The sequence below is a fragment of the Plodia interpunctella genome, chromosome 26 (genome assembly GCF_027563975.2).
Source record: "Plodia interpunctella isolate USDA-ARS_2022_Savannah chromosome 26, ilPloInte3.2, whole genome shotgun sequence".
NCBI classification, from domain to species: Eukaryota; Metazoa; Arthropoda; class Insecta; order Lepidoptera; family Pyralidae; genus Plodia; species Plodia interpunctella.
The window spans coordinates 2,173,814-2,196,762 of NC_071319.1; the positions used below are offsets into that span (position 1 = coordinate 2,173,814).

A 22,949-nucleotide genomic window follows, 5' to 3' on the forward strand; every position below is an offset into this window, starting at 1 on the left:
ATAATACTCGTTTTTACTGAATGCTACTCTAAAAATGACTCATTCATGACGACACTTTGTTAACCAATCAGGGGCCAGTATTCAATAAATTGCCATATAGGGACAGGCGGAAACTTATCAAAATCGCCATGTTTACTTTTGAATTGTGGCGGGGTTTATGTATAGTATGCAAATAACATTTTGTTTCATTGTTGTTCATTTTAATTTCGTACGAACGTTTCGTTGTTTACCTGGATAAAATAGTACATTAAAAAACATAACATGACAATAGTTATGAATAAAGTTTATGCCATTTTAGCATTTTAAGCATGAATATTTATTTTTGAATTTGTTATAAGATAAATAAATTTGTAGTTATAGTAAACACCAAACAACAAAAAAGAAAAAATTACGCCCAATTTTTCGATGCCAACGTGAGATGAATGTTATTTTTAAAAGTGTAATTATGTAATGTATTCAAAAACAGTTCATTAGTCACAAAATTAAACAATAACTCTGCGAAAACCTGTATTGAAAACTGCAGATAACATTGTAGGTTAAGACAGGTAACAGGTACATGTAAATAAGTCATCATTTATATCAATCGTTACTTTTATCATATTCTGCTATAGTAGAGAGAGATGACCATAAAAGGAATGTACAGGATGTCTACCGACGTATTAAGTTGTACTTGCCTATTGTCACAGGTATTGGGGGGTAGGTAATCATAGATAGGACAGATTAAATTGAAGATGACCAAGAAAAGGAAAAAGTGTATTCTTTGTCGTAATTAAAATAAACTAAGTACATAACATATATAATTTATTAATTTAGCTAAATACAACGGTAAACAATATGTATTATTACAGTATTTAGTATGAATATTATTTACTAAAAAATAGGCACTTACTATAATTTCTTAGAAAACTATTCAAACACAATATTATCATTCTAAACACGTTGAATCACATTCATCTCACAAAACAGCAAATAATTCCTGACGAGCATCTTCCATCCATTCGCAAACACCACTTTCAGGTTCTGGTTCAGGAACGCGTTGAGATCCGCGAAACTGTGCATGGGATACAGTGTGTGTGTGAAAATGGCTTTTCCATTTATTTAAAGTTTGAAAGTGCAAGAATTACTTCAAATTCTTTTTCTAAAAGTACAATTTGGTGTCACTATTTCGTATGTTCTTTGATTCGCAGTCAATGGTTAGCCATTGACTGCGAATCAAAGAGCGAATCAAAGAACTGAGCGTATTTGGTTCGACCGAGGCAGTTCCAGATTTTGAGACATCTGAAGCGTAGTCCAATTAGAAAAAAGTACTATAGGTACATGATTGGTGTAAAAATTATGTAGCGCGAGTGGGGTTCGTCTACAGAGATATGTCTCATATATCTGTATAGATAGGTAAGAGAAAAAAACCTTTTAGATTTTATAGTTTTATTTAAATTGTAATACCAAACTTTAACTATTACTTAATTGATGTAAAATTCAAGACACAGTTACAAGACTCGTGTAGCGAAATTGTCTACACTCGCGTTTTGTTGTGTTAGCGTTGAAAAAGGAATAACTTTTTTTTACAAAAATATCATTTTTGACAAAAGCTTTTACTGTTGTCACAAAGATCTTTTTGTAAAGTATTCGAAAAATCTAAGCGTTACCGGTATACTTATGATATCGTTTATACATAGTATACAAATTAGTCAAGGTCATGTGCCCGGGCGTACCGGCTAATGCCCTGCGCAAAAACGCCACAGAATATGTAGTGTCAGATACTTGTATCAATAAAGATACAGAGTTTTCTATATGCTGTCGAAGAATCCTAGATGGCGCTGTTCGCTCGATCGTAGAACATATGTCGGCAACTGTGTACGAGGCGATGCGGGATATGTGGACTTTTCGCTTTGATATTGATTGGGTTAACCTGTGAATAACATAACATTACTTATCTTAAAGGTTGGTTGGACAATGCTTAACATTAAATAAGCCTACTGTATCAATATATATAAAACTCTTCCGTTACAGAGTGACTGACTGACAGACAACGCACAGCCGAAATTAATGGGCGTAGAAAGCTGAAATTTTGTGTGTAGGTTCCTAGGACAGTGTAGGGGAGCACTAATAAGGGATTTCCTGAAATTCTCACGGGAAACGGATTTTTACTCACATACGGAGTTGTGGGCAAAAGCTAATCTTTTATAAAGATGTTGATGTATTCGTTAAAAAACCCCTTTTTTACTTTTTATAGACAAAGGCAGATCATAATGACATACTTCTCAATATTGTGTGCGGTTTCTGCAATACGCCCCTCTATGGTTCTATCTGGTGGCGCATCTATAGACTTCTCGCATAGACAACGGACTAATGCTCTATAGCACTGCATGTAACAGGGCCATCTGAAAATTAAAAAAAATATCAAAATTATTTTGTGGTCATCGTAAACACACATATGTGACGTAGTAACAAAACTAGGTGTGCTCGGATTTCTATCTAGACTGAGTCGACCGAGCGAGTGAATGAGTAGCAGCTGTTTCACCGCTTTGTTCATCAAACTACCGAAAATATGGTGTTCCATTGCAGTGAATTTTTATCATATTATTTCTATTTTACAACTTACATAAAAGAAAATGCTAAAAATATGATCGTGGCACTTATTATGACCTTTTTGAGTACCACTTTGTATGATGCTTACTCTCTCTTTTATCCTCGCTTGTTCCCGGTCACATTCGGAGCTGTGACGCTCCGAAGCCCAGGATTCGCGTAAAAATCAACCACAAAATTTTGAAAACTTTTACAACCGGCTGCCTGGCTCACGTCAATCCTCTTTGAAGACCCTATTGTTGTCTATAAGCTGTTAAGTAGTCATGTCTCCTATTCGCCTCGTGCGATATCAACGGGAGGATTTGGTGTGGTTCTATTCCAGGGCGGGACGTGCATACCTGTCTTCCAAAAGTTCCTCTCTAGCGACAAGAAGGCTGTTTAGAATACCAATGCTGCCTTGACATAGTCTGAAGAACGCCTGCCAAGAGACCTCGCACATTACAATGTTAGTGTTAAAGCCCAAAATCACGTGCAGCTGATGTTGGAGCTCAAATATGGTGTCAAGGAATTTGTAGTCAAGGGTGATCTGAAATAAAAGAGAACTTATGAAAATATATTTTTTAAATTTCAATTTAATTTCAAAGAAATTGTTGGATTCAACGCGTGACAAAAAAATCATGTCCGTGAAGTAAACCGTTGAGTAGTTCCCTCGTCGGGAGCCGATCCTGGGTGCACCATGCTATCATAATGCATTGAAATCCAGACCAATGTGTGTAGAAAATTTCAGCTCAATCGGTTGGAGATATTTGCTTTAAAATTTAGTTGCAAGATTCTACCTGAACAAAAGTTCAAATCCCTCATACATTGCAAGTTAAATAAAGGCTTGTAAAAATAAGCAATATTAATACTTATTAATATTGGTTATTTTCCGTCAATAGCACTTGCAATTTTTCCAATGTTTTCTATAAAACCGACGACGGTTTGGTATTAAAATACATGTAACTTACCTTTTTAGCAGCCAATATTCCTTCCATTAATATATCCAAATACACTTTAACCAATCCACAAGTATAATCATCAATTTTCACTACACTAACTTCCTCTTGGTCTTTCAATTCGGCCGCCATTTTCTTTTTCTTCCGCCTAATCACGACGCCATATTGGTAGTTTTCATAGTGTTGCCATATGAAAGTTTTGGCGCTTTTGCACGTTTGGTAGATTGATTTCGCCATTGACACGCATTTTGGCCCAGTAATGTTAGCTTTAAGACAATTGGACCATAGATATTGGGACACTTTGAGCGAAGTAGGAATTTTGTGGATATCTTCCTTCTTCTTTATTTGTGGTTTCTGAAAATATAGATAATATTAAATCTATAAATATTTTTTTTTGTGACGAAATTAGCTGGGTGAATTTCACGAGCGTTTGAAGGTCGCCGTGGGCTATCATTAGTATTTATCAAATCGTACCGTATACAGTAATCAATTTAATTGTCCTATTTTATAAATAAGTAAAGTACTAGTACAATGTTAATAACGAGTGCGGAGCAGCACCAACATTCTGGTGAAGACGGTGGCGGCTAGATTGGACGTGGACAGTGCTATTATGAAACACTGGATTCGCGTTCATCTAGCCAAAGACACTACACCGTCAAAAAACTTTAATGTAGATTTACTAACATAGTTATAAGTTCCGCTGTTACTAACACTTTATGGGCACTTTATGCCTGCAATAAATGATTTTTATTTTTATTTATTTAATTTTATAAATGTTTAATAAAAAAAATATTGGTATTTTAAGCCGTTAGTTCGCCATTCCGAATTGAACCAAATCGCTCTCATAGTCGAATCTAGTGAAGTTATTTTCATACATTTAATTTAGCATTAAGTCCACTTGCTGTACTGTAACACATAGGTAATATTTTTGTGAAATAGAGTTAAAATAAATAAAGAAACTCACCTCTAAAACAGTCAAATTTGTCAAATCACCAACAAAATTATTAACAAAACAATCCACATCACTATGTTCGCATAAAAACTTAACGGTCACGCCTATATCTTCCAAACAGCACTTGTTACCACTCTCCTGCACCATAAACAATCTAGACTTCAAGCTCTGCCATATTTGTAGAAGGACTTTGTCTTTAGTTTCGAAGATGTAGTGTGATTCGAGTTTTTTTAAGTGACGCAGTGTTATGTTCAAAAGTTGTATCGATGTTTCGAGATGTTGAGGTTTAGTTTCCGGTTTTTGTATCGAATGGATCTGCAAAAATCGTGTACACAATTAATTTAAATAACAAAAAAACCCGCCAGCATATCTATACACAAGATTTTCATATCTTTTGAAGGTAAAGGGTTTTTCGAAACCATGATATAATATGTAATTCTTTTCGAAATCCTAATGATAAAAAACTTTGATTTGACTTTAATTAGATTTTATTTTCAAATAATAACATCACACACATTTGACATGACTTTTACGAGTACCTACCGACATCTAATGGCAAGTAGTTGCATGCACACTATTGAATTAAACTTTGACCGTGTATAGGTTTCCTCACGAAGTTTTCCTTCACCGGAAGCCAGTCGTGGTCGACGAAAATTACTATACATGAGTCAGATTGGTAAATATAAATATAAAATAAACTCATGTGGTACGAGTAGAATTCGAACCTGGAACCTTAGGTCGTAACCACTGGACCACCAGCGCTATAGATTGAAATTATATAAAGTATAATTGATTACTTACAGCGTTTTGTACAAAGTATTCCAATCCTGACCATAGACAATCTAATTTTTTTATTTCTTCACCATCCGTTGTTTCACAATATTTTGATAAAGTCAGCGAATACGCTGCCATTGCATTCAGTATTGCCATTTCACTCTCAGAAACTACCATGCTTTCGTCGACATTGCCAGTGCTCTCATTCAATAAACTACTATCTTTAAAATTGATATTTTTAAATGCTTCTAACATAGATTTGTGCAATTTCTCTTGTAGATCTGCCAAAACTGATCTGTACGCGCTTGACGTTAAGACCTTTTTTTGCTTGGCAATCAACGGTAGTATAATGCAACTGATTTGAAAAGCTGTGTCGCTGAAGTATTCTATATTCGCAGCTTTATTTCCATTTAAATCGTGGTTTTGCAATAACAATTCAACAATATTTATAACCAAGCTACTATCCGAGCGAACCCTTTTCACTGCAGATTCCAAAATGCTTTTAATTATAAGCGAATGATTTGAAGTTTTATTCTTTAACGTCAACAAATTTAATAGTGTTTTGTCTTCGAATGAAAATATGTATTGTATTGGAAATATTTTATATAGATCTGGAGCTTGCGAACTCAATTCGAATATATTGTGCAATATATTATCAATATTCCGTCTAATTTTTTTCTGGCAACACTTCTTCAAGGATAGCAACACAAATATTGCCACTAATTGGTATTTTTCCTCCAAATAGTAGATTTGCAGTTGCTTTAGGATCTCAACACAATTAGTTATAGTAGAATCGTCGTCATTTTTTGAAATATTTTCAAAATAATCCTTCATATCACGTTCTTTAGCAAATTCGGCTAAATCAAAATCAAGTTTACTTAAAGATTTAGTTAATTCATCTGTATTTACTAAGCATTTAGTGATATTTCTACAAGTTTCCAACACAAGTGCATTTAGAACATCCCTGTTATAGATAATAGTATCATTTTTAAACAGACTTTCGTCTGGATTGCTCAAATAAAGTTTGACTAAACATTTTGACAGTTGTTTTAGCAGATTCTTGTCTAAATTGTAAAATAGTACATTGTTTAAGTAATTTTTAGCAATATTTAAGCTCTGCGGTTTCGTTGCTATTTGTTTTATTAGATGGATTTTAGCAGACACTATATATTCAACGTCAATGGTTTCGCTAAGTATTTCTGTCGCTTTTATTTTAGTGAGCACCAATTTATCCTGAAAATCATGAAATAAATATTAATAATATATTTAAAGAACTCTGAAATACATATTCCTCATATTCTCTTTATCTATGGCATTACTTGTTTTTATAATAAAAACTACAGTTTGTCAAGCAATGCAACACCAAACATAATGGTCAAGATTACTTGATAAATACTTAGTGTAGGCAGCATCATTTATTTTCTTCACACTACTAGTTAGGCCCCGGGGCTTCGCTCCCGTGAGTATTTCGGGATAAAAAGAATTGTGTTATTCCAGGTTATATTCTAACCGTGTACCAAATTTCATAATAATCTGTCCAGCAGATTTTGCGTGAAAGAGTAAAAAACATACTTCGCATTTATAATATCAGTAGGATAGTTATAAGATATTGATTTATCAGAAACTTAAACAAGACAAATTAACAAAACACAGAAAATAATCTCACCAATATTTCAACAGCTTCAGCATCATTCACTGAAGAGCAAATATTCCTCCATTGTTCTCCATCAAAAAACGGAAGTAACAAATTAAAATCAAACACTTCAGTGTTGCTCACCTCAGGCAAGTTCACTTTGGTGTTGCTATACGTAATATTTAGTAGTTTTAATTGGGAGAAATTGTAGGAAAGTTTTAGAAATGAGAGAAGTAAACATGGTTCCTGAAAGGAGACGAAAATAATTTAAATTAAAACTTGAACACGCAGAAAAAATAAAATATTTACTTATTTATATGAGATTCGTTAGTCGAGACGTGAATTTTCATCAGAGTTGAAGATACCATAACTTTTAGATAATAAGTTTTTTACATATATTATACAATTTATATTTGAATATCTAAATAATTAGTTTGCATAGGTCACTTGTAAGATATGAATTTTATTTACTAGTTATTATTTTGTGTTGTGGTGTTTAATTTTTGGCAATAAATATTCATTCTATCATTCATCAAATAATATTAAAAGCAACTTACATAACTGTGTTTCACAACACAATCGCCAAACCTCTTCAATACACCTTCGAAATCTTCGAATGACGCCCAAAACTCTTCAGCAATGTTCAGAGGCACGGTGTGGTCAGCCATTTTGTTGTAGTGAAGGAACGTCGACAAAATGGCCGCCAATAGATCTGTCAAGACTAACGTTGACGGATCTGCAATCAGTAGATAAGAAATTTACATTTCTATATGATAAAATTATTGTATATGCTTTTATAATGCTAAATTTGAGTAGGAAACCTGCACAATGATAGACTGTTTGATTTATTATGTGTATGCGACTACTTGCCGGTAGATGGCGGTAGTTAGTCGTAAAAGTATAGTAAGTCAGATGCCTTTATGCGACTTGAATAAATCTGACACCAGTGTTGGAAATTGATAGAAATTAATAATTTATTAATTAATAATTTGGTAATTCTTCATCATAGTAGTATTCCACATGGCTGAGGGTCGTGGTCATTGCGTGGAATTAAACACACATAACAACTTTCTTGGCATTAGTAATGGAGTGGTTTGCCATTGCCTTCTCCAATTCACACACAAGTTAACAATCAACCAGTGTGCTGGTTTCCTCACGATGTTTTCCTTCACCGGAATCAAGTGGTGGTCGATGAAAACTACTATACATGAGTCAGATTGGTATACAAACTCATGTGGCACGAGTAGGATTCGAACCTGGGACCTTTTGATCCAGAGGTTTCCTCTACCACCAGTACGGTACGGTAATTAAGACAATATTATTACCAACATTACAAATGTGAAGTGTCTTGACGATTAATTGATTTTCTGATGTTTTTTTGTGGTACAGAACCACAAAATTTACTTTTTTACGAGTGATACGAAAAATTACCTTTGTTTCTTACTAGTACAAAAGGTAACTATTCGTATGTATTGCAAATTTCCATCTCAATAGACTCACTAAATGTCAGGTCCTGTCCGCACTGCTATATTTCACCGCGCGGTTTTTCTCGCATTTCTGTGAGTATTTATTTAGAGTATTCACACAGGCGTTAAAAATATGAGAGTTAATATGGTACGAGTGCGGAATATAATTCGCGAGAATAAATAAATAATATCGCAGTGAAATATCGTGAACTATCGCAGTGCGGACAAGGCTTTAGTTGGTATCATTCCACCCATTAGTTTCACTACAAAGATAATTACAAATATACATACTTAAAACTTCGTCTTCCAGTGGCTCCAAGCAATAATCCTGAAAATCTTTCTGCAGTAAAAATAATAATTCTTTATTTTGTCGAAACATTAGATCTGCAGTTAGTTTTCCATACATTTCTACACATTCTACAGGAAATATATCTTTCCATGTGATCAATTTATTATTTGTCTTCTCATAATCTTTGCTATCACCAGCCAGTTCCTTTACCTTCGTTCTTAATTCAAATTGCTCAGTGTTGCTCGCTTCCAAATCCAATTTTATCAATGGTAGAATTTTATTCAAAAATGGAATACCTCTGCTCAATTTAAAAAATATATCCAATAAAAAATTCACCATTTTTATGTAACTTTCCATTACGTTATTATTTTTCTTTGCCGACATTATTGGTGGTAGAATTTCTTTAATTTTGTTCTCGACTAACGTAGGGTCTAATTGTAAAGCTGTATGTATAATCTGTATGGTAGTTTTGTCAGGTTTTCCCTCCAATTTTAACTGTCCCATCATGGTCGCTTGTAGAAATAAAAGAAAAGTCTTTTTTGTTTCAACTTTTGATATCTTTTCGCCCAATGTATCAGTTAATCTTATATCTATATTAATTTCATTGTTCACCAATATCTCCAACATGTTTAAAAACAAATATCTCTTAACTTTCTCAGTGTTTTCATCAAAATGTATCGGAGTCATAACAGTAGTTGGTATCAAATAATGTTGATCCATTTGTAAGCTATGACAAACCATTATATAAAAGGCGAATATTAATTGACTTTCCTTTTTAAAACAACTAACGAACATATCTATAAAATCTTTTAGATATTTGGGATCATTATTAGTTCTTCCTTTAGGAAAAGCGAAAAGTAGATTCATAATTTTTAACACCGATTGTATATTGTCCCCCTTTTCGGCAATCAAACTATCAATATTATCCGTTCTTATGTAAGTTTTAAGGAGTGTTATGAAAAAAGATTTCTTATTTGAAGGAAATAGTATATTTCCACATAATACTATGACCGTATTACGAATGCGCGTGTTTAAATAATCAAATATAGTCTCTATATTGTTTCCATTTAAAAATTTGATGATAAATTCGTATTTTTTCTTGGAATCTTTGTAATATTTGATAATATTGTTGAGAATTTTGTCACTTAGTTCGAAATTGGAGTTTTCTTCGCTTCTCAAGTACTGTAGTAGTGTTACAGTGATGTAAAGATAATCATCCACTTGTATGCTTAGTTGTGAAGAAATCTGTACATTATCTAAGAATGATAGTATACTTTGAACGTCATCTTTTTGAATCGGATTTCTTTGTAGATATTTCGATACCACCTGAAAATTGGGACTGATTATAATAAGTATATTTGCTGTTAGCTGTTAACTATCAGCTGTTAAGGTTTTGTGTACTTGGATATAGAGTAATCCTATTCAGTAGTCAATATTTTTTTTTGTCTATGAGAAAAATCTAAAGTAGAGGTACATACCTGAACTAACTTCACCTTCAGTTCCCTTGTCAAATCCCCACTCAGCCAGCCGATAACATTCCTTAATTCTTCGCCGGAGAGCTTATTTTCGTCTGTCAGTGTTTGAAGCCACTCGGCCACTAAGCGTTCCTTCGCGGTCGTTGGGAAATGGTGGGAAATGATGACGTTTTTCGCAAGACATAACCTCTTTGGCAAAGGTGTCGTGTCGTCAACCAATCTTCTTTTTAATTCTGAAAAAAAAACAGCACGAATTTAAATAAGTTTAAAAAAAAACTACTTAATTTAATTGTTGTCTGAGAGATCTTATTGCATTCAATACGTGACCATAAATCATGTCCCTGCAGCAAAGTTGATGAGTTCCCACGTTGGAATCCGTTCCTGGGTGCACCATCACTGATAATAAAAGCTTGTAAAAACCAATGTCTTAAACTTTAAATTATTCTACTAATCGTAATAGTACATCATATAGCTAAACGTGGCGTGGAAAGTTTCGCAACTCTTGGCTCTGTCTACACCGTATGGGATAGGATCGTGATACTATATCCGCTGTACCCGTATCTCTCAAAGCTATGTCAGATGCCTTTAGGCGACTTGAATAAAATCTATAAAAATGTATAAAATAAAATCTAGTATAGCATGTTTTGTTGTACCATTTTTTAACTAATATTATAAAGTCGAAAGTGAGTTTGCTTGTTTGTTATCTTTTCACGCATTATCTGCTAAACTAATTTCTTGGAATTCAATATATAGTTTAACATGTAGTTCCAAGCAAATGAAAGTTTGTATGAAAATAATGTTTGTTTTAATATTCACGCAGGCGAAACCGCGGGCAAAAGCTAGTAATGTCAAAAAGGCAGAAAAAAACTACACGTAATTAATTCAAAATTATTTATTAAAATAATCGACAAACTTATCGCGTACAGTGGCAGCGGCAGCGGTCCACCTACAATTAGTTGATTTATGCATTATAAACAACTTTTTAGCCTTCTTCCGCCTTTTCTTTACGGCCGGAATTCCCTCGGCCACGTCTTGAGACACTTCCTCTATAGTGCCTTGATTTATAACATAGTTGTGCAAGCAACAAGCAGCCTTAATAACGTCATATGCCGTTGGCAAATCCAACTCGATGGGTCTTGCGAATATCTTCCAATTTCTCGCTAACATATTAAAAGCCTCATTGACCACTCTGTAAGGTTGGCGTAGCTTCTCATTAAATCTTTTTTTAGATTCATCCACCTTAGTAGCACAAGCTGGGAACGGCCTTAACAGATATCTTTGTAGTATAAAGCTTTCGTTTGCTAAAAAAGCATAAGGAACAAGCGATGCAGTTCCAGGTAAAGGCTTACTTGGTAACACACACTGGAGACCTTTGACATATTTTTGGTAAAACATAGTTTCTTCAAACACACCATGTTTTTTTGGTGGTCCATAATCACCAATATCTATCGCTGTAAATTTACACCAAGGATCGATTATAGACAGCAGCACAATCCTGCTATTATTCTTATCGTAACGTACATTTTTCACAGCACAATTGATTGTAACATGTTTCCCATCTAAGCAGCCAACGCAGTTAGGAAAGTTCCATATCTCCATGTATCCTTTCGCTGAAGCTTCCCAGGTTTCTTTAGTAGGTTCCGGCATGTATACAGGTTGTAGGACTTTGTAGATTTCTATACATGTCTCGTGGACGATTTTGGCAACGGTTGATCGTCCCAAATGGAAGGACGTCGCTATGATACGATAAGAACCTCCAGTGGCTAAGAATCTGGGAACAGTAAAATTTTATATTCAAAAATCATTTGGGAATAGATAAATTTGCATGATAGTGGAGATACACACAAGGCAAGTAGCTGGTATGTGCAAAGGGTTCCCTATTTTTATGCATACAATTTTATGTCATAATTTAACATGGCGTACTTTTACTTATCATAATAATAGTTATGCACAATATTAATTTGGCATAATGTTTTAGGCGCATTTTTTTACGCACTATAGCTTTATGCAAATCAAAATTATGATAAAATACATCAGACTAAACTATAATTATGCTTATTGAAAAGGTATGCCAAAAAACAAGTATGTCAAAATATTATTATGTCAAAATATATATGCCTAACTTGTTATGCTAAATTAAATTAGGATTAAAATTTTATGCAAAAATAAATGAACCCTGTGCAAAGTCCTTAAAATTTAAAACACTTAGAAATTTTTAATTAAATTAGGTATAGGCATGTGTATTGAAAATAAGTATGAAAAAGCTAGCTACTTATTATTTAACAGAAATTAATAAGGAAACTTATAGACTTACCTGAGACACACCATAAGTCTTTCTCTTGAGGAAATGGTCATTCGAAAATTTGTCTGTTCCTTTTCAATTCTCGGCTCAAGTTTCTCATGCAACGTTTCAAATGCATCTTTAGACATATGGAAGTATTCATAAAATTTATCCTCATTTGATGCTAATTCTAGGCATAATCTATTGTATTCACCAGTCCCCTTTTTCCTATTTTCGAGGTTATAAGTCCACACACGTTTTTTCTTTTTAATTGTTTTAACAACTGGTGTCTCGGTTTGTTGGTTCTTACGTTTACGTATTAAGGCGTATAGAAGCAAAAGTTCTTCAACATCTGAATCACTTGACATCTTAGTAATTTTAATAATAATCCCTCCGGAACCAACCAGGAAGGTTACTCTGCAAACGAATGCAATCTCATTGCAACAGATTTAACAGCTTTTGAACTACAGGTCGCATTTTTACTTTGGGGCAAGAAAGTAGTGTTGGACTATTCAGTGTGATTTTATGAAGTGCATTTATTTATCTATGAACAAAATGTGTGTTTTGTCTATTGATTGTATGATAATTTATGGCTGGGTAGAGAATGCCATATGATGTTAAGTGCACCTTTTGTACTAATTTTTTAAATAAATAAAAAGACAGAACTTGACAATATAGGGAAACAATATCATCATATACATTTTAGGAAACAAAGACCTCTGTCATGTTTGTCTGTCTGTCTTGTTTCGATATTTTTATTTCAACAGTTTTAAATTATGTAAATTCTTTCAAAATATATCCAAGGAGTGTAGGTATAATGCACTATGATCTAAGGGTATTTCATACTAAATAATACAGTAAAAATTGTTTGCAGAGTAAATTAACTGGCATGGAATAAGAAACCAAGGCAAACACATTATTTTAAAAATTTAAATGTAAGTAACCCAAAGTATTTTGAGTTGAAATGTGTAAATGGGTATTAAACAGTACATAGTAGTAGTAGTTATAACAATGTAATGTTTTTCACGATTTGGAAAGGAACACGATGAAAACTTTATGAAATATTTTACAAGGTTAGTTTGAAAATAAACTGAATATTGTATATTGTACTTGCCGTTTATAGGGTTTATAGGCATTTTTATGTCTTCTTTTATTAGTTTTATTTACATTTAATGCAATATTTCACTCAGAAACAGAAAAAAACGCGCATCAATCGGCATGCATTCACTCGTGCTTATTTTGTAGATTCGTTTAGTTTTAACTTTCTTTTCTTTTCTTTGATGATGAGTAAAAAAACGTAAATTTAATTATCAATGAATGTTTATGAGTTATAATATAAAAATGTATATCTATTAGAAATAGATAACATTAACTTAGAGCTAATTAATTATTATGCTATTTATTTATATGTTCATTTTCTACGCCAGGTGATAACTAAACGTTTCGTTTGAGAAATGTCATGTTGTCAAATATTATTAATGTTGCCCATTGTAAAAAATATTCTCCCTATTATAAAGAGGTCAAATGTTCTAAGTTTTTTTCTACTAATCAAATAAAAGTAAGAAAATTAAGTAAATGAAAAACAAACCATTATTAATATATTATGAATATATATACCAGTTGACAGTTTAGTTCAATAGTGCGTATGCGACTACTTACCACTAGATGTAGGAAGGTAGTTTAAAAGTCATGTTAGATGCCTTTAAGCGACTTGAATAAAATCTGACACAAGCGCTAGCAATAGACTCTAAAATTTTCTTCATCCATCATCATATTTGAAGCTCTTATTTTCTATTTTCATCGTGTGTGTAAATCAAGTTAAATTAAAATAATATGTTTAGACCTAAAACTTAATAAATAAATAAATATATTGGGACAAATCACACAGATTGAGCTAGCCCCAAAGTAAGTTCGTGACTTGTGTTATGGGATACTAATTCAACGACATTTTATTTTATAACAAATACATATATATATAGATAAACATACAACCAGAAAAAGATCTCGACCAATCCAAAAAAAACCCGGGCGAATCAAAAAAAGATCATTTTCCATCTTGACCCGACCGGGGATCGAACCCGGGACCTCTCGATTCAGTGGCAAAAATTTTACCACTGCGCCACCGAGGTCGTCAACTGGAATCAATTGAAAACTAAAACCAATTTAGTTCACATTAAAAATACCGCTCTAGTAATAGAAATCGTTTGATTTCCGAGTATTCCAACCTTGCAGCAACGGATGGGTGGATGCAATCAATGTAGGCGGTAGGCTAAATCAAAATAACGTAGGTCAGGAAAATTATTACGCCACCTCCACACTGTCGCCGAACTCAGACACATGCCGACGTGAATGCGTGAACATTGCGTTGTTAGTATAGTGCTTTTATTTACCGCAATGATAAACCAGCAATGTTTATTGAATCCGTCAAAGTTTGGCAAACTGTTCGACGACAGTGGCATTTTACGCATATACTAAATGCAGGCTACAGTTTCGACAATACTTACAGTAGTTAGGTTTATCCGGCTTTCCCTAGGTGCAACCAAGGTTACACCTAACTGTTTGCCTGTTTATGTAGATCTAGGTTTTGCTTTTATCATTTCGGCTTGAACTAGGTTTGGCTTTATTATGCCGGCAGTAGGTCGCAGGTGGTGAAATATAGATTTAAGACGAAATTAATTAATGTACATCAGTTTTTTGACGTAAATACGAGTAGGTGTAAATGTGTGGCAACACTAAATGTCACTGTCATAAAAGGACCATATCAGAGGTTTTCGCGCTAGACTGTAAGACTTGTGCTGTGCAAGGATTTTCGGTATAAGTACCTATGTTAATAGTGGTATAATCTATCTGTGACTTTCTTTATACACCTGAATCACCCCAAAAATGCATACGATTTTCGACCGGTGTTTTTTAATCGGACGGCTTGTTTAAATGTAACTTCGGGCAGAAAGTTCCATGAAAATAGAACAAGCGAGTAGACCTTCTGTATTATTTTTATTCTGTGACCTGCCCGCATAGATTACTGGTGTTATTTAAAACCGAGTTCGCATCCATTTTTAAAAGTCGGTCGGTGATTAAAGTATCTATTACAATTATTATTTATTCATCATGTTTTACATCCATGCAAAATATAGAATGAATTTTATTATTGAATGTCTTTACTTGCATTTGTTAAGGGTTGTTGAAAATAAAAATCTTACAATATATTGTTTTCCCGCCAAATAAGCTATTTCTATCGCATGCGAAACTACATTTAAAACTTAATCTATAGTTATAGGTATCTGAGCGATGTAAATTTAAATAAACATATTAATGTGCCAGATGCTTCTCCACTCGCGCAATATTTTCAAAAATCTCTCCAACATGTCTGAGGGTCGTAGTCATTAGGTGGAATAAAAAAAACATACAGCGATTCTCCTGGCAATGTGAATAGATTGGCTTGTCTTCTCCATTTCGACTAGGTGACAAATTTATCAACTAGAGTGCAGTGTTTCCAGCAAGAGGTTAATTAATGTAAAAATAACAATGTAAACAAAATATATTCGTATAACTTAATACGTATTTTTAAAAAAGTAGGTATTCAATAAAATATTCCTCTAACATCCAATTTGGGTAAATAAGAAATTTTGTCAACAAAATCATCGTAATCGCAGCAAAAACTAAAAGTGCCGTCGTTGGACCTCCACTTCAGCCAATTATGTCGACTGCATTCAGCATCACAGAAGGTTAGACGAGTCGTTATGGTCTTGTTGAAGAATGAAGAGTTTATAGAGACGAACGCTGCAGCTGTCCTTTTCTTCGGGTCGTATACCAACTGGAAGTGTTTTGTTATAAAAATTAGTTATAGTCAACAGACTACAACAACAAGAAGGTGATGAAAATAAAGGTGTCGTTGTCTCCAGTTAGTTGGCAGCACTCGGTGTTTATTAGTTACTAGATGTTGCCCGGGGCTTCGCTCCCGTGGGAATTTTGAGATAAAATATAGCCTATACCAATCATGGATAATGTACCTTTCTAATGGTATAAGAATTTTTGAAATCGGTTCAGTAGTTTCGCAGATTACCCGCCTCAAACATACAAACTCACAAAGTCACAGACTCACGAACGTTTATCTCTTTATAATAATAGTATAGATTTGCAACTAGCTTTTGCCCGCGGCTTCGCCCGCATAAATTTCCCACGGGAACAGTTATTTTTTCGGGATGAAAGGGACCCTAAGTCCATCTCCGTATATCTACTTCAATTAATCAATAAGATCGGTTGAGTAGATAGAGCGTGAAGAGGTAGATAACAAACTTACTTACGCATTTATAATATTAGGCAGGATTAGGATACTAACATACTCGCATGGATTATAAGTAAATTGTTTGAAAATAAATAAATTCATTCATACATTTATCAACCAATCTTCATCATTATATTTGGTATTGTATTGCACATAGAAGGGTGGTTGTAAGGGTAGTTAATGCGGGCGAAACTGCATACAAAAGCTAGTTTGACAATTTAAGGGTACGGAGAAGGATATGTGCTACTTTTCATTTCGGGAAAATTTAGGAAATTTATTAATACCTACATTTGGCATTTGGCAAGAAGACGCTTTTAATAGTAAGTACCTTGTAATAGTACATCGGCACCGGCACAATAGGGTTATTATTCTCGTCAGCAGTAAGGTAGATGTCCCTAAAGTTGCCTCCTGAATCTAAAAGTGTCAGCACGCCATGTGTCCCCGTGTATATCAATAGTCCGCTATCTTGGGCATCGACGCGGCGACGGACTGCCTGTGAAATAAAAGAACGTATAGTAAAATAATAATAAAATGCGTGTAATATATACATATAATTTGACATAAGCTTCGGTTGTCGCCAGGAGATCTTGTTTCATATTCGTGACAAAAAGCAGAGTTCCTTCGTGCGATCATGTATATCAGTTAAAACATTTCGCAAGTCTTATTAAATTATACTTGTATTACTTATAAATTGTATGATAATTACAGTAATTGTTCCCTTATTTTTTTACCGTGTTTTTTATTCAGTGATAAATATATGACATGGCTGTTTAGGTCAAAAGACTTGTAACAATTTGGAACTTTAGGAGCTATGGCTCCTAAAGGTTCAAATTGTTACATGTAAAGAAAATTGATCAGGCTTGACAACCCTTGACTACTCGAAGTATTGTATAATCTGTGGCTTGACAGATAAAAAATGAAACAGCCTGTACGCATTATAGGAGACAAAAGTATATATTCTTGTGTGAAGTTAGCAGGAAGGATTCCTTACATCCTCCAGGGCAGCCCAATCACCAGCGTTTCCCCTGAACCACTGTGGAGCCGTGTTGATGTAGTGGAATGATGCTCTCTGCTCCGCTCGTAAATTGAAGTCGGCGCGCGCGGCGAGGTGACCACGAGTTAAAAACTGAAATAAATGTGTATTTTTAGCGTTCCGTATCTGAAAATTGAAGTAAAGCGGTGGTGGTGCAATGGTTAAGATGGCTGCCTTGTCGACTTCTACTCGTGGCACATGAGTTTACATGTCAATCTGAAATAAAACTAAATAGTAGTAAACGGTGAAGGAAAACATCGTGAGGAAACCTGCACACTGGTTGATTATTAACTTGTGCGTGAAATGGAGAAGGCAATGGCAAACCACTTCATTAACAGTGCCAAACTAGAAGCAAGAGATGGTCAATGTTTTCCTTTACATATTAACTAGTCAGTTAGATTGGGAATAAACTGTTGAGTCAGGAGCAGGTTTCAAATCTGGGATTTTTTGACCACAACGAACTCCTAACCCATCATTCGCTTGTTACAATACCAACTTTTCTTCGTCAAACAAGGGTCTAAACTGAATGATCGTATTTTTTTCGCGTGAGTATTCAATATAAAGATCATACTTCTTTCTTCGTGAGATAATTATCTGCCATCCCGCTGCCTAAGATGTCGTCGAGTTGCTCCTTTTGATTCTTCACTTTATACAACTCTGCCATGCGTACTTTTCCGAAGAGATTCCCTTCTGTAAGTGAAGATTTATACACCTTCAAATTTACATTTACGAGAGTGCATACAATAAAAAATACTTGATTTACAAGTCACTTAACTATTGCATGTCTGAGGGGTTAGTCTTAGCATTTCACTTCTCACCATCGAATCGATTCGAAGTGAGACGCAGCGAACCAATGACATTGCCATGTGGTTGTCGTTGCGTCATAATGGCGTAATATGATTCGTTCGCTGTGTTTCGTTTCGAGTCGATTCGATGATGAGAAATGAAATGCTAACGCGCACTTCGCCCACTGTAAGGATAAACTGTTGAAACTATTGTATTGTGTGCCATCTGTACTTTACTGTAAAGATATTTGTGGCGTTCCAAGCAAAAGAGTACCACTGGACAGATTCTACTTAGTTTCCGAGATATTTGAGATTTTGTGAAAAAGGTGGAAAATTGGCATTTTGCGATTTTAGTTGATTTTAATGCAACATGCAAAGGGCTACGTTTTCATATCATAAACGTCTGTAAATCATGTACACAACGTGAGAAACTTGCAATTATATGTTTACTGACTAGAACTCTAGCTATTACAGTTTAAACTTTCAATGTCTGTTTCCCAACAATTAGATTTTTGTAAGTTGAAACTTTGAATTTTTTTTCCAATAAATGTGAATAAAGTTAATTATTTTTTATTCCATATGATCAACCAACTATTTAACTATCTAAATACAACACCACGGAAGTGGTAAACTCGACCTAAACGCTTGGAACGTCACATTTTAGTTTGAGTATGAGTCACTTTCACTTCTTGGAATATATTGTCTATCAGCTGCCAAACTGTTACTGTTTTTATGGCTGTGTCTCTGAACTGCATCATGTCACATCCACTCGTGTGGTAGTGGTGGTAACCGCACTCTTCCCAAACTTGCAAGTAATGTAAATTAAAGTACTTAACTATGAATTGTGGCCTCGTTCCGTTTTGTGTAATCATGGCTCCAGGTGATAAGTGGTGTTTTACATAGTGGGTGTGTGCGTTGGCTTGGTCGAAACACGCTTCGTAGAGGGTGTGGAACCTTTTCTGTATCTGGTAGCCGACCCTGTCAACGTTTAAAGGTATAGATTTTGTTTAGATATACCTACGCGTAAACAATTTTTATTATTTTTCGCTACACAATGTGAAACAAATTATTATCATGGCATTACATACGAATAATTCGTACTACAATATATATTTTTAGCTTAGTATTTAAAATTGCGTAAAATTAAAATAGAAGAATCAAATAATTAAATATTCTGAGTGAGGATTGCTGTCGCTTCGTACGACATCCGAACGCAGATTTATACATATGCTCGCGGCTTCTCCCGCGTTAATTTTCCGGGATGAAAGGTACCCTATGTCTTTCGCCATACTTAAAACTATATTGTATGTCAAATTTTAACAAGATTGATTGAGTAGATAGAGCGTGGCGAAGTAATAAACTATCTTACTTTCTAATTTATAATATAGGTTAGGATTAGGATTGAATAACTCGAAATTTGTGTCCATTAGGATAAAGAGTGGTCCAATTATAAATGTTAATTAACACGAGGTCGTTGTCGTTGCAACGCTGTCAAGTCGGCACTCCTTGGCAAGTCGGCAACCTACCTATACACCCTGCCGCCCTGGTAACAGCTCTCTCCAGTTTCCTCAGTCGTGAACCATGGTTGGTTGTTACACCTGATATCCTTAAAATGTCCTATCCATCTGTCTACGCGAAACGTGTCATTATTTATGCAGTGGGCTTCCTGAAATAAAATAAGGTCAAGTGCGAGTCGGAATCGCTCGGCGAGGGTTCCGTAAAATATTTACTTTTGTTATCCATTTACGGTTTTCAGATTTGTATTCATTCCCAACTATAATATACATGTAACTAGAGGCCCGTCCCGGCTTCTCTCGGGTAAAAACTTATTAAATTATACCCCCAAACCTTTTTCAGGAATTACTTTATCTATTGGTGAAAATCCGTGCAGTAGTTTTTGAGTTTATTGCGGACAGACACAGTCGCGCTAGAGGACTTTGTTTTATAAAATAAATAAATAAAATGCGTTATTTCAGGCATAGCCCATACTGTTTGTAATACAAAAACTTCAATAATATGTAAGGTGGATGAATAACTAGATATTGCCCGCGACTTCGCTCGCGTGGATTTCTCTGCGAGATTGCAAGAACAGACATGATTTCCATACAAACTTTCACCCTTTATTATAGGTCATTTGGGGGTTAATTTATTTTATTAGACTATCTTTCAACGGCGGTCTTTGACTATATGCATACCAAATTTCTTCAAAATCGGTCCAGCGTTACAGCTGTGAAAGCGAAACGGACAGACAGACAGACTTTCGCATTTATAATATTAATGGATTCTAAGATTAATAATAATATAACAATATGCTTACCACAACATTTGAATGCGCGCTATTATTGGCCAAAACCACATGCCTCTTGTCACCCGGGCAAGCGATCAATAAAGTTTCAGACCTTTTTAAATAGATGTCGCTACTGGTCTTGTTAGGGACTAGGAATTCGCCATTTTGGAGATATACAGGTGATGGAGTCCCAAAATCCGTATTTAAACATAGTGTGCAAGCTGAAAATAAGTGTATCTTTTTGGATGTCTTTCTTTGCAAGTCCTATTGAAAAGTTTTAGACTCACGTTTTAGACGTCTTCCATTTCGCTCGTACAAGACAAGAAAGTATTAGAACTAGTTGTTCGCCGCGAACTTAGACCTTGCGAACACAACACATTTTTACAAAATTGTGAAAATTTTCAAAAATGACTGGACCAATTTTGATGGCCCACGAACTTAAAAATTCATATCCTACATACCTTTTAAATCGGACTAACGGTTCGAAAGTTATCGCTTTACAAACATACATATACATACAAAAAATGAATTTTTGCCCCAAGTAGAATGGTAGATCTCGCTCGCTTCGCTGGCTCGATCAATAAACAAGTTATGCATTTAAATGCAGATTGATTATTGTTTTTCAGCGAAATAAGTAGGTGCTTATATCTCACCTGTATGTACATAATCAAAGCCCCTGCCGAGAAAATAGCAGCATACGACGAAATACTTGAACAAGTCCATCTCGACTCGCTTAACTGGATCAGTCTGGGTCAAAATATTTGCGAATTTACCGTAAGTGGTCGCCGTGTGTGTGCCCGCTTGCTTATTTTGCGTATTTACATTGATTTTTCCCGCGGCTTCGTACGAGTTTTATCGTGCGTCCGTAACATAAACAATGTCCATTTTGTTGTCAATATATTTTTTTGAGATTTTTGAGTTTTTGAACTTATTATTGTCAATATATCGGGTGCAATTCTCTAAGCAACGTATCGCGTTGAAACCAATGTCAGATTTTAAGTTGACCATCTGTTATACATCGTGAAAGCCGCATTAAATTTATATCAGTAGTTTTTACGTGATGCGCGAACAAACGTAGCCCACTTACAGTTTTATTAAGTATCCACTATCTACTTCTATTATCTATTAACTATAATATATGAGTATATACTCGTATATTATTAATATATAATTCGGGGAAATCCGGACGAATCGCATTAGTAGCTCTAGGTCTATTGAGATATGATTTTGAGCTAAATATTTATAATCAATTATAATTACTAGTAAGTGATGGGGTGTATTTGTTCTGTAGAATTCATCTAATCTCATCTGAGCGTTATCCCAGTTCTTCCTCAACCGTCAGAGCTCATGGTCAATTTTCAAAATTTTTCGTCTCCATTTCACACGATCGTCGGCATTTCTAGTTGTCTTGGCCATTATTCTGAAGAATTACTAGCATTATATGTAATACAGTTTATTCGCCACAAAATTGTTTCATGTCTTTTCTTCAAAACAAACTCCCAGCCATCTTTTGTTTATTTTTAAAATAATAGGTAACACATATTATGTTCAAAGTGTGAATACACCCAAAAATAAACATTTGACAATAAGTAGGCTCAACTTACCTAAAATGCAATCCAGAATGAACTGAATGAACGATTTCGTCTCGTTATTTCCACATTATTAACACGGATAACACACCTCATTCGCTCCAATGCCACGCGTAAACTGACTCAATGTTATTATGATAATGAAAATTTCCATTTATAGGATGATTTACGCTAGGCTGCATAGTGTGTTGTACATAGCGATGAGCCACTGAGAAATTCTTAAGTTTACGGGAATTTCCTTACTTGAGAATTTTCGCGGATTTCCAAGGGAAATTCTCATGGAAACACATTTGAAGGCCTACCATGAAACATACAAACGCATCCTTACATATCTAAATATATAAAAGAACAAACTGAATGACTGACTGACTGACATATCAATGTACAGCCTAAACCGCTGGGTCTAGAAACTTCAAATTTGGCACGTAGGTTCCTTATGTGGCCTAGGGGTGCACTAAGAAAGGATTTTCAAAATTCACCCTCTAAGTGGGTGAAAGGGGGGTTCAAAGTTCGTATGGGAAAACCAGTTTAGTTAATTTGTTTTGTTTGAAACTTTACAGGATTACTTCTAACAATAAA

The 22,949-nt window shown here is 34.6% G+C and overlaps 2 protein-coding genes across 2 annotated transcripts; both read right to left on the bottom strand.

Moving 5' to 3' along the window:
• Positions 1–1,408: 1,408 nt before the first annotated feature.
• On the bottom strand, positions 1,409–13,659 carry LOC128681155 (uncharacterized). Its single transcript, XM_053764810.1, has 11 exons — positions 13,506–13,659; positions 10,114–10,343; positions 8,638–9,961; positions 7,438–7,616; positions 6,914–7,126; positions 5,275–6,480; positions 4,486–4,788; positions 3,534–3,875; positions 2,925–3,112; positions 2,259–2,381; positions 1,409–1,909 (listed from the first exon to the last, which is right to left on the bottom strand). The coding sequence occupies exons 1-11, from the start codon at positions 13,525–13,527 to the stop codon at positions 1,636–1,638; spliced, it is 4,404 nt and encodes a 1,467-aa protein (XP_053620785.1). The 5' UTR covers positions 13,528–13,659; the 3' UTR covers positions 1,409–1,635.
• A 2,252-nt stretch (positions 13,660–15,911) lies between these two features.
• LOC128681220 (uncharacterized) lies at positions 15,912–22,540 on the bottom strand. The gene is made up of 9 exons (XM_053764954.1): positions 22,386–22,540; positions 21,435–21,528; positions 20,812–21,002; positions 20,021–20,160; positions 19,330–19,472; positions 18,281–18,399; positions 17,668–17,802; positions 17,005–17,169; positions 15,912–16,205 (listed from the first exon to the last, which is right to left on the bottom strand). The coding sequence occupies exons 2-9, from the start codon at positions 21,502–21,504 to the stop codon at positions 15,972–15,974; spliced, it is 1,197 nt and encodes a 398-aa protein (XP_053620929.1). The 5' UTR covers positions 21,505–21,528; positions 22,386–22,540; the 3' UTR covers positions 15,912–15,971.
• Positions 22,541–22,949: the final 409 nt, after the last annotated feature.